The sequence below is a fragment of the Xyrauchen texanus genome, chromosome 9, assembly GCF_025860055.1.
Source record: "Xyrauchen texanus isolate HMW12.3.18 chromosome 9, RBS_HiC_50CHRs, whole genome shotgun sequence".
NCBI lineage: Eukaryota > Metazoa > Chordata > Actinopteri > Cypriniformes > Catostomidae > Xyrauchen > Xyrauchen texanus.
In genome coordinates, this window is record NC_068284.1 from 19699541 (window position 1) to 19717685 (window position 18145).

Here is an 18145-nt window from a genome sequence, read left to right on the forward strand (position 1 = left end):
AACTGAACATGATTGACAGGTCACGACGCAACTGCGTGATCCTGTGAGACCCTGCGCGTGTGTAAGTGAGGAAAAAGAGAGGAGACGAACATACTTGATGGCGGCGGGAAAAGAGTGGAAATTTACAGATTTAAAGTTAACAGAGTGATAAAAGTGAGTGTATTAGCAAGTTAATGAACCACTACAGAAGACCGGATAAGGAGGAGCAACCGGGAGTTGGGAAAAATCCAGTTTTTCACCTCTATTTGTCTCGGTGAGCTAGTGAACTGCATGACGCTAATATTGCTAACTGTGTGTGCAGTGCTACATTTGCCTGTTTGTGTATCAAAAGTTCACAGCGTAGCGTAGCAATTGATTGCTGACAGTGATAAAAAGTTCTAATTTTAATTAGCAACTGAAATAGTAAGCTGGTATTTAAGTTACCTAAGCACAACTGCTTTTATGTTAATTTACTTTGTTTTAAGGAGTAATTTTTTAAGGAGAGTGAATTACACAGCATTTCTATTGAAATGAAGGTTATATAAAAATACTATATGGTTTTCTATGATGATTTTTATTTTATTGTTGTGTGTGGAAATGTTAAACCTTAATGTTTAAATTCTGCTGTGGGTAGATAAAAAATTTTGTTCTGATAAGGGTACTCTAATAAGAATATTCGCATTTCAACTACAGTTAGGTGTTGCAAATTAAACTCATGTAGAGCCTGATTGCCTACAGTTTTCCTAATACAGGGATAGGAGTAGCTTGATGTAATTTCTGTTGATTTATTATCAGCTGTTATTGAACAAAGTACAAAATTGTACATGTTATATGCTGGTTACTGTAGATATATCTTGATATTGAGCTGAGATTTGAAGTTGAACTGAAGTGTGATAAGTAGGCCTGAACATGTGATCATTGAGTATTATGCAGCATTTGATGCTTAAATGTTACATGGTTGTTATGCTTTAGTATGATTGTTGTACAACATATAGATGTATAGAACATAATCTTAAATCCTGTTTAAAAAAAAAAACAGGTCAGGTCTTATGGACAGAGTGAGGACTACTTGAAAGATCTCTTCCCATTGATGGCGAGCCTCCCAGTGTGATCTTGAAGAGACGCAAACCAACTCAACGAACACTTCTCCTGGTGGTAGGACAGTATCAGTCGCCTGAGCTGGTACACACATTTCATCCAAAAGTGTCAACTTTCCTCTTAAAAAAGGAAATTCACAGAACTGGTGACACACACTGTGACAGAGAACTATTGACAGTGGACTGACTAATCCAGAAATTGATTACAAACAGACAGACTTTAACGAATACAAAAGAAAAAAAAACAAAGACTCATTTACTTTAAAGGGCCCAATTTTTATTTTCATGTATGTTATATCATTGTGTTTAAACTGTTATTTACTTAAGGAAATGTGAGTAAAAGTTACATTGTTACAACTTACCTGGTCTGATACTTCCTTTTATGGGTACAGTTTATATCACTTAGCTCCTTACGAACCTAGCACAGTGTAGCTCATATTTAGAGAGTAGCACGGTTACATACGCACAAAAGTTAACCTGATTTTCTGATGAAATGCTACAAGTGCTACAAGTGTGAAGAGAGTGACTGACTGACTGTATGAATTAATAAAATAAACAAGAGACTTTACATGCAGAAGAATATTTAGACACACGCACACTTAACTGTACATTACTGAATCTATAGAGCACATACGTAAACCACCTATATCAAGGTGTTAGTAGTATGTTGCCATTTAGTATTTGTGACCACAGAGATCATCTTTATTAGTGATAAGTACACAGACAAAAATTGACATTGTGCATACACTAAGTTTGTAGCAATTAGCTAAACTGTTAGTTAAAACATTTGCAGTAATAAATGTACAACATATAGTAGATTAAATCAAATATGGTTCATATCATTTATACTGTAAGGCACTCACACTGATGCTCCATTTCTAGAGAGCAGAGAGCATGCTCAGTGCTTTCACACCTGATCTAGTCCATCTGTCTGCGCAGGCAGGATTTGACCAGAGCAAGCCCAGCTATCTCAGCAGCCAGAGTGCTGGCCACCACACACAACCAAACACAAACAAAACCAGATCTCTTACCAGAAACGCCGCCATATGTAGTTCTCGCGCCTCTGCCGATACTGGGCCAGGGTGTAGCATCTGCTTTGAGACCCATAAGTCCAGATACGGTGTTCGTCGCTGTAATTCCATCCGCCCCGCCTACAAAGGACCATAGAGGGTCGTACAGAAATATCAACCAACCACACTGTATTGATAAAACTTCTGGAACAAATGTTCAGCCAGAACAACTGTACTGGGACAACTGTTCCAGTAATGCTATTACATCTAGACACAGTGCTGTGCACCACGGCTAACACTGCAGAAAAAACTAAACAAAAAAACACCAGCTTACAGTAGCTTGTTATTAGCATTTGCGGTGGTTTGGATGTGAGTGCAACATTTATAATAGGCATATACAACCAGATTTGATCCTATATTCCATGTATTTGATTATATGTTAAAAGTGAGGAACAAATTGGGATAAATAACAGACATGAACATTTTCTTATATGTATTCTAATTGAAAAGTATGCATTTAATAGGCCAATTTGCACTTGATTTTCAGATGACTTTCAGAGATGAAAGTGCAAATATATAAGTGAGTCAATGAATAAATAAATGAATAAATGACTGAACATGTTTACATGCAGAAGAATTTTTCTATAATTCAGAATTCATTTTTTAATTATGTATGTGTCTTATGAATCCACTGTATTCATTCACATTATCTGCAGATAACAACGGATTCATTTAAAATGTTTAACGTGTTAATTTTTCTTAATGCTGATCAACACATTTACCAATTTTCACATTAGATTCTGACATTTTGTTCAGTTCCGTGTGAGTTCTGAACACTGGTTGGAATAGGGCGGAACCTTTGCGATGTGTCCGGGGTCATTACATTAACACACCTCAAACACACACACAACAGCTATTCTATATCAATGATCAAGTGATGGAGAAAGGACCTCTTAACCATAATTTCCTCCCGATAAGCAGTGTCCTACTTATTGGCCCAGTGTGATTATTAAATGCCAAAAAGCTGTGATTTAACTACATAAATATATAGTCTGTATGTGCTGCATGATTCAGAACACTCTGCTCTGTGTCTTCTACTAAACACACACACAGAGCATGCATGATGATCATAATGATGTTTTTGTCAGTGTATTAGGGGCCAGCTTCACACATTCATTTTAAAGCATGCAATATATGCAGATTAGGGGTGTCGATACAATCAAATATCGATACATTGCGATACTTTTTCTTATGATATTGTATCGATCTTTAGATCATTGTATCGCTATTTATATTCAATTATATGTGTATTCATATCATGTAAACACGCAACAAAGTTGGCACATTGTTACTTCCAAATCAATTAAATAAATTACCATTGGAATTGATTCGTAATCGAATCAAATTATGATATTGTAATGTATCGCATAAATCGTACCGCGACATGTTTCGTATCGTAAGGAGCCAGGCAATAACCAGCTTTAATGCAGATTATTTATTTATTCAATTAAATTGTAGCATTTTGTGGTTTAAAGACCACAATACGGTAAATCTAGATTTGAATTTGATTGTGGATTCAAACATTTATTTTCGGTCCAAATATGCAGAATTCCTTGAAATTCCACATTTTATGGCTAATGCCATTTTTATGACTGGATTTATTTACTGCATCTGTGTTTTCCGCACTGCAGAAATCACGGGGCCCTAAGCGGACTCCAATCCTTGAATTATTCAAAATGAATTTACATCCCGAGGTGTAAAGGCCACATCACCACGCTACCACCTTAGGGTGTGAATTCATTTTCAAACAAATCAGCAGTCGACCATCTTCATTGTCTACAGTTTACAACTGAAATGTTTTTGCAGTTAACACAACAGCAATGTTGGTATAACATTTTTTAATTTTGATCTATATAAATACTTGAACTGTCTCGTCAGAGCAAAGCAAAGATAACAGTAGATGATCAGCGAATGTACCTGACAGGGCTTTAGACATGACAGTCAACCATTGACATTGTTTCCCAATGCACAGCCACTGCCTGTGACAAAACAATATGAATATGTGTTGTTGACACCTATCCCAAATCCCAGTCGTTACCTACCGTTTTTGTACATGTAACAAAATTATTGTTAGCGACACAGTCAAACAGTTTTATTATACTAAAAAATGTTCCATTACTTTTCCATGACTGGAAAACTGCATTGCAAAATTCCAGGTTTTCCAGGACATGTGGGAACCCTGAATATTTGTACAAAACAAACCCGGATGGGACTGGTGATAAGTCGCATTCACATGACCCACAGGAGTCAAATCAGAATTTCCCCCGCATCGCGATCCAGAAAATTTGAAGTTTCATTACGTGGACAATGTCAGTGCTAAAAGCAAAACAAGACATTCTCTGTAAGCACTTTTCATGTGGAGTTCAAAGCAGCAAATCGTGTAAATGCAGTTTTTTGCTGTAGCAAAGTGGAAAGCCACTATTAATATTGAGGAGGATGATGGTTTAAGGGATTTAATGCCCATTTCAATTAAAACGCAAACCAATGGGACTAGATATAAAACAATTTTAACCTTTCACTTTTTAGTGCATTTCTCCTTTATACTGAGGTATACTTTGTTTGGCAAATGTTAATAAAACATCATTGTTGGAGAAAATGATGAGCTCCATTTCACCGGGTAAATCCCCTCGAACCACCCGCCTCCCCGGCATGCTTGCTTGCTTCCCTTCGAGTTCGGGATGAGTGCGCCCCGCTTCAAGGCCAGCCGGTCCCATGAGCTCCCAGAATTGGATGACGACATCGCCGCTGCATCGGAGTGTGTTACAGCGGCACTCTGATGCTGATACTCTGATACTCGCCTGGGCCGCTACCTTCAAGTCTGCTCACCCAGTCTGAGCCCGACGCACAGAGGTCTGTGGACTGGACCGGAAAACCCTGCCCCCCCCTCACGGCTACATGATTGGTTCTGCGGGCATGTGCGCTGCTCACAGCCATGCCCCTCCCCCCCGGTTCCCAGGTTGGCAAGCGTCACGTTGTTCCCCTGTTTAGGGTAACCAGAAGGATTCCGACGACTTTTATGTGGCATTGGGGAAGGGTACGTGCAGTCTGACACAGCTGGTCACCTTTGCACGTAAAATACCTGCCCGCTCCTGTGTCAGCAATACACGGCTCAGCGCATGGTGTGATTTAACAGATAAAATGACCATAACAGTCCCATATTTAAAAAGGTTACTGGCCTACATTTCCTAATTTATCCTTCACCGTCTTGTCTTCAACTGTTAATGACATGAATGAGAATGAATGATTTGGATAAGTTACTTAAAATGCTGTGTAATAAATGGAAAAATAAAGCGGGGGAAAAAAGGAGATGTCTGTAAAGCAGTTCAATGGAAAAGAGGCGACGAGAACCGACTTGACGACATAAATAATATTTTAATGATTAACTTAAACAAAAGACAAACACACACACACGATAGACATGCCCGTAAACGATCTCTCTCTCCCGCACCATCCTCCGCAGTCGGCCCTTATCCCTCTCGAAGGCTTGATTAGGCTCATAAGGGACCGGGTGAGTAGAATCACAACCCGGCCCCGCCCTCCACCCTGCCACAATGTCTTAGTTTATTTAGAATATGTCGTTTACCAAAAAAAATTATTTAATCAGTTTTAAATTGCAAAAAAATAAAATAAAAAAATAAAAAAAAAATATATATATATATATATATATATATATATATATATATATATATATATATATATATGAAAAAAAAAATTATAAATAAATATGCATGAATATTTCAATAGCTGTTTGCTCTATGGAAAGTGTAAACCTCTTTTTCATAATAAAGGCTTCCTTAATTGGAAAATGAATGTAATGAGTCTAAACTAATTATAAAAATATGATTTGAATAATGATTCTTCGCAGTTTGTATTGAATTCTTTATCATATAAGGATGTGATATGTGGTCATTCTGTAGGTGGAAACCATGCGCTCATTCATGTGTGCATAATTTTCAGATGATCTGCGATTTATTAAATTGTAATGGATTTAAGAACAATACTGATGTTTGATACATCATTCGTAGGAACAGTTAGGAAATTATATCTTTATAAACGAGGCTCCTCGTGTGATGGCGTCCACACCAGACATCTCAACTAGCAAGATTACTTTAATCAACCAACCTGGAAATCAGAAAAAATACATGTTTCACCAAAAAAAAAAGTTTCACCAATTACATTTTGGTAATGAACAGCATGGTGATGCTGGTCCACTATCTAGATTAGCTCCACATTATCACAAGCCAGCATAGACCAGCCAGGAAATTCGTTTCTGCCTATGCATATCTTTTTAGCAGCGTACATTTTATCAAGGAAGATTAGGAAGTTGCTCTAAAAGAGAGTTTAATGAAAGGCATTTGTAACATCTACTATGTTTGTGTATAGGTTTGGCTGCTCATACCTTCATATGCGGCTTTGGCGATATCAACGATGTTGGTGACATTGGGTGTGAGCTTGGCAAAGAAGGGGATGGTGGTGGCCTGTCGGACCCAGCGGCAGATGTTCCGCACCAGCTCAGGGTCCTAGAATGGTGGTCAAGACTCATTACAGAGTTCTGCAGATCATGTTTATTTATGGTATTAATCCTCTACATTTTTGTCACTTCCTGCAATTAAAGGTGATGAGTGTAATTTTCTCTTAACCTAGATTAATAGGTAATTTGAAGGTTGATTCCCTTGAAAAGTGTCTCTGTGGCACTATTTAATCATTGCTGTTTATTTGAGCATTCCAGTCAGCCTGAAATAGCTAAATTGCTCATCCAATGGTGTGAGTTTGGGGTAGGACTATCTGTTTGGAAAGACGGTGATAGATGAGGAAAGTACTCTTGAAACCCGTTTGAAAACAGCGATTGTTTTTGCATTCCATTTGGCGATGGTAGTGGCTCACAAATTACACAATACATCTTACATTTTTTGGGCCAGTGGCCATATCTGGTCAAAAGACCAGCTATCAAACCCAACAACAAAGGTAAAACTAGGACATTTGAGATTTGTCTCTTGTTAATCCCTATTCATCTGCTGGTCTATTTTAAAACAACAAGACTACGGGTACCCTAAATATTCTCCATGCACTGACCACAGAGGCAATGTACAAAATGTGTTTTCTTCCTATCTTGCTTCTTTTTTTCTAAAACACATAGTGTCTCTTTTTGTCACCCACACATACAGATACACACCAAGGACTCGAAATGGTTTAGCGATTCCCTCATGAAATCTCTCGGATGTGGCCAGCGAGGAAAACGCTGTTCTGTCTGAAACACTTCACTGCCTTCATAGTGCTTTTTTACTTCTGTGAATGCCTTTTCCAGCTATCTTCTCCCAGCATTTTTCTATGCTTCTCATACTCTGTCTCTCATCCCCCTCTCATTGAGGATACAGTAAAAAACACGTATAGCCTATGCACACCGTTTTTGGTAGAGGTTGGGAAAAAGCTATATTTAAAAGTGTGATCTTTTAACTCATGATACTGCATCAATGTTTTAAATTTCATCAAATAATTTATATTCTTAGTTATTTTTCTAAGAGCTCAATTGACAGCATTTGTGGCATAATATTGATTACCACAAAAAATATTTGTACTCATAAAAATGACGATTTAAACAAATTTTACAGCTCAGATTATACATGAGTTTTATTAAAAGAATTAATGTAAGTGCTTTTATTAAATTATATGTTTCACATTTCTGCCTTTAAACCTTCCAACAATTGGCCCTATTCACTTCCATTGTAAGTGTCTCACTGTAACCTCGATTTTTGCTTATTTTAAAGAAAAGGAAAATACATTTTATGGTAATCAACATTATGCTTAAAAATCTGTTGATTGAGCTTAACTTGTATTGAACCCGGAATATTCCTTTTATATTTTTTGGGAAAAACTTTGCAAACTTGCAAAAAATATATTATTGTGGAACCACTGTACACTGTTCTCTCACATTGTGTTTGTGTACAGACACTGACGTTTCTATGTTCTATGCTACGCTACTTCTATGCCTCTACGATGAGGTAAAAAAATAAGTCGCTAAACCACTTCATGTACAAAATACTGAAGTTCAATGAAGATGTATGAGAAACAAGTGAATAAAAGATCACAATATATGTCAAATAATATTGTATTGCTACAACCCATATATTTGCAGTGTATAATATTGCATTGCCAAGTCCCTGCTGATTCCCCTACTTTTGTAGATACACAAAAATGTTCCCTTAATCATCAGGAACAAGTCAGATGCCAAATATGCCATGTCTTTTTAGTTTTAGAAAAAATACAACAATGAAACAAATACAGCTTGAGTCCCTCAGAACTTTTGAAGGAAAGAAAATAACACATCTCTTGTAACATCTGGAGCAGAATAAAGTATGTTTTTTAGCAAAGCTGTATCTCCTTTTCTGGTTGAGCTGTGGTTCTGAAAAGCATCGTGATGGCAGCTCTCCAAATCACTGGCATTCATAATGAATTAAATTTGAATGGCGCACATCTTGAGAGTAGCGCAAACTGTCATAACTCAGAGATACGGCTGAGATGTGCCAAATGGAAATGTCATGTGCCTCTGTCGTACCAGGCTCCGGGCTCTGTAGACATCTGTTGAAAATGTGATGCTTCGGGGCATTTCTGTTTTCCTCTGAATATGAGTGTGTTTGTTCATAACATGTGTGGGCCCATAAAACATCATTTATGTTTGATTTTTTTTTTTTTTTTTTTTCAGAGTGAGTGAAAAGAAAAGGATGAGCACAAAGCATCAAACAATGAGATGGAGAAGAGTCGCTTTTGAGGAACAGTGCTTTTGTCTAACTTGTAGCCCATCATGTTTGATTGAAACGCAGATTCTGTACAGCTCAGTGTAATCGTTGCACAAGAAAGTTTATTGTGGATTTTATCCTTGAGGTATTTTTCCTGACTCAAGATTATTCAGTCTGAACTAGGAATGGGCCATGATGGTCTGCCAGTTATCCAACAACCTACTAGTCAATTAGTTAGGTCGACTAGTTTATAAAAATTTTTTCTTAAGGCTCGGTCACGTTTACATTTGCACTGTGAAATTACAAAGGCGAAAAAGGTGTAGGTTGATGTTTCTGTAAGTAAGGCTGGGTGACAGAGTACAAATCAATATAATCACCATGATTTTGCTGGCGATATAAAATTAAGCAATATTGTGACTATAACAATGATAATTCGATTTTTATTTGGCCACTACATTTCCAAAAAATTCTTCAGGATTTAACAATGAATCAAATAATATCAAAATTGTGATATGGTCATTTGTGATTATTAAACTACAAAAGGATGACATTTTTAAATTAATATATGGTATGTGGGCACGTTAGAGTGACATGCTGATCTGTGTGCATGTGCTCATAATACACTTTTATGTGATTTTAGAACAGTTCACACATATTTTGGAAGCATAGTGTGGCAGGTTTACACATTTGCAGTATTTCAAACATTTGTTACAACTAAAAGTTATTATACAAACCTAAAACAGTGTTTCACCAGATGAACGATTTTACTAAGGAACATTGTAAACTGTCAAATATACACTGAACTTAACATTTTCTGCCAAAATATAAGCTCCAGGTGAAGGTGAAGTTAATCTGGAGAAAAAAAAATTATTGTGGCATGGGGGGGTCGTGGTCATGTGTCGGTCTGCGGGAGAGAGAGGGAGAATTAAGAGGCATGCCTGAGCTTCAGAGAGTATCCTAAAGCACCACAGCCAGAGCGTCTGGGAGTGTGCCACATTTATTGAGTTCTTTATTTATAAAGACGGTTACTGTTGTGTGTGTGAGTAAAAAGAAACTATAAATTAAAGAGCTACCTTGAACCTGCTTTGTTGTCTCCTGACTCCTCCATTGCCCGAACTAAGAACATTTTCACAGTGGTGCCGAGAACCTGGCTTTGGAGGAGAATGCGGTTATGGAGTCCTCACCACTGGGCGAAGTCTTCAAGATCCTCACCAGCATCCAGCAGTCACAACATGCCCAAATGGAGGTACGCTGGAAGCAGAAACAACGCTTTCAAGTCCTGCTCCAGGCACAAGCGGAGAACTGACACGTGCTCCGGAGCTTGATCACCAGGGAGGGGGCTATGACCTCCTTGGAGCCTCTTCCACCTGTGGCCCTGATCAAGGTGTGGCTGAACGACGATCCGGAGGCCTTTCTCGACCACTTTGGAAAGACCGCAGAGGTTTGGAGGTGGCCTCTTGATCAGTGGGCGCTTTTGCTCCGTGATGCCTGATGGAAATGGCTGCTGGTGGGGGGAACCCGCGCCGTCGTGGAAGATGTCGATCTGTTGGTACTGGAGCCTCACCCATCCACTAATTCAGGAAACAGTTGGACCGGTTTTAAAAATTAAATATAATATATAGGTAATATGTGTGCATGAGTCCTGCAAAGTAGTGGTGCAGGGTGTGCCGTGTGATTCCTCTTCTGCTGATGCAGAAGAGGAATTCCTGTTCTCAGGGGCTTCCCTGTGGGGGATTTTCCTCTGAAGCAGTTGCATAAGTCCTTCAAGCACGCCTTCAACCAAGCAAAAGTAATTGATGGTCAACAGCTGCAGCATGGTATGTGCTCACATACCCGTACTTTTCTATTATTAAAGAACGGTTGTAACGAGTGATGCATGACACTCAAACCAAAGAGCCAAAGAGCCGACGGGAAACATTCTTCCAGGCGGCTCACTATAATCCAATGGCTGGCCACTTAGGTCAGCAGTGAATATCAGTTGGTGAATCCACCCGCCACCCCAAAAGCGCAATTGCGCCCACTGCCATTGATCGAGTTTCCCTTCAACAGAATTGTCATGGATCTTGTCGAGCCATTAGAGCAGACTGCACATAGCTTTGTTTTAGCTCTGGTGGACTGTGCAACACGATATCCGGACAACATCACAACATCACAAGATTTTCCAAAGGAAATCCTCACAGATTAAGTCACGTACACTTCGTGAACTATATTCAATTTGCACCAGCATTTATCACCCGCAAACCGACGGGTTGGTCGAAAAATTTAATAAGACCTTAAAAGTCATGATTCCTAAGTTTGTACATGAAGATGCTAAAAACTGGGATAAGTGGCTGGAACACCCCTGCTGTTTGCAGTACGAGAGGTCCCACAAGCCTCCACCGGGTTTTCCCCATTTGAATTACTGTATGGACGCGACGGCCGCGAGGTGTGCTTGATGTCATATGGGAAACTTGAGAGGAAGGACTTTTGAATAGTAAAAATCAAATTCAAAACTCCACAATTTGGGGCAGGTAACACAGGAGAATTTGGTCCAAGTTTAGGAACGTCAATGCCGACTGTACTACAGGGGCACACGACTATGGGAATTCGTACAGGGAGATAAAGTGCTTGTATTGCTGCCCACCTCGAGCTCCAAAATACTCGCCAAGTGGCAAGGATCCTTTGAGATCACTCGACGAGTCGGAGATCTCGATTATGAGGTTAAGCAAACGGATAGGAGAGGGGAAAGTCAAACCTAGCACCGTAACCTCCTCAAACCATAGAGGGAGGTGGTACCTGTAGCCTTGGCAATGGTAGTTCCGGAGAGGGTGGAGCTCAGGTCAGATGTACACTGAGGGAAAAAAGTATTTGATCCCCTGCTGATATTGAATGTTTGCCCACTGACAAACAAATGATCAGTAAAGAGACAACACTCTCTCATTCCTGTTAGGATTTCCAATCAATTCTCCCCACTCAGTGATGCACCCACTGAGAATCATGTTGAAAGAGCCCTTGTTATTGCCCTTCAAATGTGGAAATGGAGACTCCAGCCACTATTTTTAATCGCATTTCGAGTGCCAGAGCGTCTTACATCAAATAAAATTTCTGGCTAATGTTAAACGTAGATTTTCTAAAATTGTTATTCATGTCGGCACTAATGATTTCCAGCTTCGCCAGTAGCCAGTACTAAATATAATGTTAAAGAGGTGTGCGAATTTTCAAAAATTATGTCAGACACTGTAATATGCTCTGGTCCTCTCCCTGGTTGTCGTGGTGATGAGGTTTATAGTAAATTCGTGTCAGTGAATGGCTGGATGTCTGAGTAATGTCTGGAGAATAGAATAGGATTTATAGACAATTGGATTATAGATTATGGACTTATAGAGTTTTTGGGGTAGATCTGACCTGCTAAAGAGAGACGGACTCCATCCCTCCAGGGAAGGTGCCGCTCTCCTCTCTAGTAATTTGGCTCATAGTCTTAATAATGATAGTATTTCTGTTCAGGTCAGGAAGCAGACAAACTGGTTAATCCGAACGTCTGCTAGCTGCCTTGAGATGTCACACAGGTCACATAAACTACAACACATAGAGACTGTATCACCTATATATCTCAGAGTTTGTGATGTTCCCTGAACTACCAACCACAAAACCCTCACTAAATCATTTAGATTGTTTTTATTAAGGACAAACTGAACAAAACAAACAAATTAAAGATAAAAATCATATAAAATTAGGGCTACTTAACATTAGATCGCTTTCTACAAAAGCACTAATAGTTAATGAAATATTTACAGATCATAGATTGGATGCACTCTATTTGACTGAATCCTGGCGTGGCAGTGGGGCGTGGTCAAGCGCCTGTCGGGGAGAGGAAGAGGTAAGGGCGCTTGCACCTGAGCTAAATCATGTCTAACACCTGTCTCTAATTCCAGTGAGCACGGGGAGAGCGGCATAAAAGCAGTGACAGAACCTCCAGAGAGGAGAGAGAGAATGACAAGGGAACCCAGTGTTCCCAAGAAAGACTTACAATTACTGTACAGAAAGTGTGTTGAAAGTATTAAAAACCCTGTTACCTGGGGAGTGGTGATAACCCTGTTTCCTGTGTTTTCCCTCTCTCGAAGTGAGTGTGTTCCACACCTGGCTTAAAGCGGACGAATATAGTAGTTTAAATGAATCTACTCCACCAGGTTATTGTTATAAACATGAGCCTCGTCTGAAGGGTCAAGGAGGAGGTGTTGCTACAATTTACAGTGAAGTTTTTGGTGTTACTCAGAGGACAGGATATAAATGTAAGTCTTTTGAACTAATAATGCTTAATGTGATACCATCAGATATAAATAAAAAACGATGTCGTCTTTTACCCTTGCTACAGTATATAGATCACCCGAGCCTTATTCTGATTTCCTTGGTGAATTTTCAAATTTTTTATCAGATCTTGTAGTTGACGTAGATAGAGCTTTAATTGTTGGTGACTTCAACATTCACATTGATAATGAAAATGACACATTGGGATTAGCACTTATCGATATTCTCAACTCTCTTGGAGTGAGACAAAATGTAACGGGACCAACTCATCACCATGATCATATGCTAGATTTAATTCCGTCATATGGTGTTGATGTTGATAATATAGAAATTTTGTAGCAAAGTGATGACATCACGGATCATTACCTCGTCTATTGTATGCTGCGATCAGCTAATGTAACACAATCTACACCACGCTATTGTTTAGGTAGAACTATTCTTTCGACCACTAAAGAGAGCTTCACTAATAATCTTCCAGATCTATCTCATACACTCAATAAACTCCAAAGCCCAGAAGACTTTAATCAGAAAGAAAATTGGATTTATGCAATCATCTGTAATTTACCTCACATGCAACTTCAATCCTTTGCTGTCATAGGTCAAGAAGAGCTAACAAACTAATCGAAACATCAAAAGTCTAAAGGCTAAACATCATGTCTAACAACATGTTTGTTAGATCCAATAACAACTAGGCTCTTAAAAGAGGTATCTCCTGTAATTTCAGAAACTCTTCTTAATATTATGAATTACTTGCTATCCTTAGGACATGTCCCAAGAAACTTTAAATTGGCAGTTATCAAACCGCTTATTAAGAAGCCACAACTTGATCCTGGAGAGCTGGCTAATTATAGACCGATTTCAATTATCCGTTTATGTCGAAAATACTAGAAAAGGTAGTATCCTCTCAAATATGTTCATTTCTACAGAGCAATAGTATATATGAACAATTTCAGTCAGGATTTAGGCCTCATCACAGTACATAGACTGCACAGAGTTAGCAGAGTTACAAATGACTTGCTCTTATCATCTGACCGCGGCTGCATTTCACTTCTAGTGCTTTTAGATCTTAGTGCTGCATTCGACACGTTAAATCACAATATTCTCTTGAATATGCTGGAGAGTTATGTTGGCATCTGTGGAGTTGCATTAGCATGGTTTAGGTCCTATTTAGCAGACCGATACCACTTTGTCTATGTAAATGAGGAATTGTCAAACCAAACAAAAGTAAAGTATGGAGTGCCACAGTGATCAGTTTTTAGGGCCTCTTCTTTTCTCCTTGTATATGCTTCCCCTTGGAGATATTATCAGGAATCGTGTAATAAGTTTCCACTGCTATGACGACGATACCCAACTTTATATTTCTTTAAATTATGAGATTTCACAATTCTCCAAATTAGCAGAGCGTATCAATGAAATAAAAGATTGGATGGCCAGAAATGTCCATCTACTCAATTCCGACAAAACAGAGGTACCAATTATTGGACCAAAAAATTCTATAAGCTGCTAAAATATAATTTGACTCTCGATGGATGTACTGTAACATCATCTTCAACAGCGAAGAACTTAGATGCTATATTTGATACCAATCTGTCCTTTGAAAATCAAATTATGAATCTTTGTAGAACAGCATTCTTCCACCTAAGAAATATTGCTAAATTATGGCACATGGTCTCTGTTGCTGATGCTGAAAAACTAATTAATGTGTTCATGACCTCAAGACTAGATTATTGTAATGCATTACTGGGAGGATGTCCAGCAAGATCAATAAATAAACTTCAATTGGTTCAAAATGCAGCAGCCAGAGTGCTAACGAGAACCAAGTAATATGATCATATTTGCCTAATTTTATAATCGTTACATTCGCTTCCTGTTAAATTTCGTATTCATTTTTAAATTCTGTTAACTACATACAAAGCTTTGAATAGTCTAGCTCCGCAAGTGCTTACAGTGCATCTGGAATGTATTCACAGTGCTTCACTTTTTCCACATTTTCTTATGTTACAGCCTTATTCTAAAATGGATTAAATTCATTATATTCCTCAAAATTCTACAAACAATACCCCATAATTACAACGTGAAAGAAGTTTGTTTGAAATCTTTGCAAATGTATTAAAAATAAAAAACGATGCTACAAGCTTGGCACACCTATTTTTGGGCAGTTTCTCCCATTCTTCTTTGCAGGACCTCTCAAGCTCCATCAGGTTGCATGGGGAGCATCGGTGCACAGCCATTTTCAGATCTCTCCAGAGATATTAAATCGGGTTCAAGTCTGGGCTCTGGCTGGGCCACTAAAGGACATTCACAGAGTTGTCCCATAGCCACTCCTTTGTTATCTTGGCTGTGTGCTTAGGGTCCTTGTCCTGTTGGAAGATGAACCTTCACCCCAGTCTGAGTTCCAGAGTGCTCTGGAGCAGGTTTTCATCAAGGAGGTCTCTGTACATTGCTGCATTCATCTTTCCCTTGATCCTGACTAGTCTTCCAGTTCCTGCTGCTGGAAAATATCCCCACAGCATGATGCTGCCACCACCATGCTTCACTGTAGGGATGGTATTGGCCAGGTGATGAGCGGTGCCTGTTTCCTCCAGACATGATGCTTGCCATTCAGGTCAAAGAGATCAATCTTTGTTTCATCAGACCAGAGAATTTTGTTTCTCATGGTCTGAGTCCTTCAGGTGCCTTTTGGCAAACTCCAGGCGGGCTGTCATGTGCCTTTTACTGAGGAGTGGCTTCTGTCTGGCCACTCTACCATACAGGCCTGATTGGTGGAGTGCTGCAGAGATGGTTGTTCTTCTGGAAGGTTCTCCTCTCTCCACAGAGAAACGCTAGAGCTCTGTCAGAGTGACCATTGGGTTCTTGGTCACCTCCCTGACTTAGGCCCTTCACCCCTGATCGCTCAGTTTGGTCAGGCGGTCAGCTCTAGGAAGAGTCCTGATGGTTCCAAACTTCTTCCATTTATGGATGGAGGCCACTGTGCTCATTGGGTCCTTCAATGCTGTAGAAATGTTTCTGTATCCTTCCTCATATCTGTGCCTCAATACAATCCTGTCTTGGAGGTCTACAGACAATTCATTGGACTTCATGGATTGGTTTGTGCTCGGACATGTACTATTAACTGTGGGAACTTATATAGACAGGTGTGTGCCTTTCCAAATCATGTCCAATCAACTGAATTTACCACAGTTGGGCTCCAATCAAGTTGTAGAAACATCTCAAGGATGATCAGTGGAAACAGGATGCACCTGAGCGTAATTTTGAGTGTCATGGCAAAGGCTGAAAGTATTTTTTCGGTTTTTATTTTTAATAAATTTGCAAAGAGTTCAAACAAACTTCTTTCCCATTGTCATAATGGGGTATTGTTTGTAGAATTTTTTGGAAAATAATTAATTTAATCTATTTTGGAATAAGGCTATAACATAAAGGTGGAAAAAGTGAAGCACTGTGAATACTTTCCAGATGCACTGTAAGTGACCTTCTACCACGCTATATTCCATCACGTTCATTACGATCGCAAATTCTGGCCTGTTAATAGTTCCTAGAATATCGAAATCCACAAAAGGAGTTAGATCCTTTTCATATTTGGCTCCTAATCTATGGAATAGTCTCCATAACACTGTTCGAGATGCAGAAACACTTCCTCAGTTTAAGTCTAGACTTAAGACTCATCTATTTAGCCAGGCATACACCTAATTTATCCTTCAACCCACAATTAGGCTGCTTTAGTTTGGTCTGCCGGAACCAGAAACTTTGATCATGATCTATAACGCTGTAATAAATTTAATGGCATCTATGCTTACATCATTTTATTTGTTCCCTGTCTCAACCTTGGGACTCCTATCCTGAGGTCACCAGAACCAGCTGGATTCAGCTCAATTCCTGCTTTGTCTTGAACACCACTGCTACATGTCTCTGAGTGATGATGACTACATGCAGCCGGTGCCAGCCATACATCACTTCAGTTTATTATGATGGCAGAGGATGAACTGATGCCAACTCCAACCATAAGACATAGGATACTTCATATGCCATAGTCTGAACCTTGGACGGACCACACCAAACCTCACCTAAATTACAGGCGAGATTTAACAGCGATGAATCTCACTGATCTCTGCCTGCATCACATCGGTCTATTGATGGACTACACTTTTGAAATGGAATACATAGACTATCAATTGCCAACAAAACCCTTCATCAGTCAATTAACAAGGACAATTGCATCTATGTGAACTGATGCAGTTAATATAGGATGGACATCAAAGACATTAGTCATTAATCTTACAGTTCATACAAAATCTATGTTTAAACACTGTCCCTTAACACTTAGTTTAATCATTTTAAACCATGACTTGCACTATACATAAGTAATATTGGCATTATATTCATGATGTTAGCCAGAGGGGAACTGGCCCCCACGGTGAGCTTGGTTTCTCCCAAGGTTATATTGCTCCCATTAACCAACATCTTATGGAGTTTTGTGGTCCTTGCCACAGTAACCTTCGGCTTGCTCACTGGGGTTATAAATACAATTATTATTTAATTATTTATTTTTAAACACAATTCAAAATCGTATTTTATCTAATTACAAAATGCTGACTTGTGCACACAATGCACATTACATCATAGTTTTATCTTCTGTTAATGCCTGATTTTCTGTAAAGCTGCTTTGAAATTATGTGTGTTGTGGAAGGCACTATACAAATAAAATGGAATTGAATTAAATTAAATTCAAGAGACTTTTGTTTGTGAAAATCCCAGGAGATCAACAGTTACAGAAATACTCAAACTGTCTAGCACCAACAATCATCCATGTGATTATCAAATTAGCCAATCGTGTGGCAGCAGTGCAGTACAGGTCAGGAGCTTCAGTTAATGATCACATCAACTAACAGAATGGGGAAAAAATATGACCTCTGTGATTTGGACTGTGGCATGATTGTTGGTGCCAGATGGACTGGTTTGAGTATTTCTGTAACTGCTGATCTCC

At 39.0% G+C, this 18145-nt stretch overlaps 1 protein-coding gene across 2 annotated transcripts in view; it reads right to left on the bottom strand.

Annotated features, from left to right (window-relative positions):
- The window catches only part of LOC127649170 (dihydropyrimidine dehydrogenase [NADP(+)]), a 293316-nt gene that overhangs the window by 53908 nt on the left and 221263 nt on the right, over positions 1–18145 (bottom strand). For both annotated transcript variants that reach the window (XM_052134143.1, XM_052134142.1), the window contains 2 exons: positions 6546–6666; positions 2108–2227 (listed from right to left, as the gene is read on the bottom strand). In XM_052134143.1, coding sequence (XP_051990103.1) covers positions 2108–2227; positions 6546–6666 — 241 coding nt within the window. The remainder of the gene's footprint in view (positions 1–2107; positions 2228–6545; positions 6667–18145) is intronic.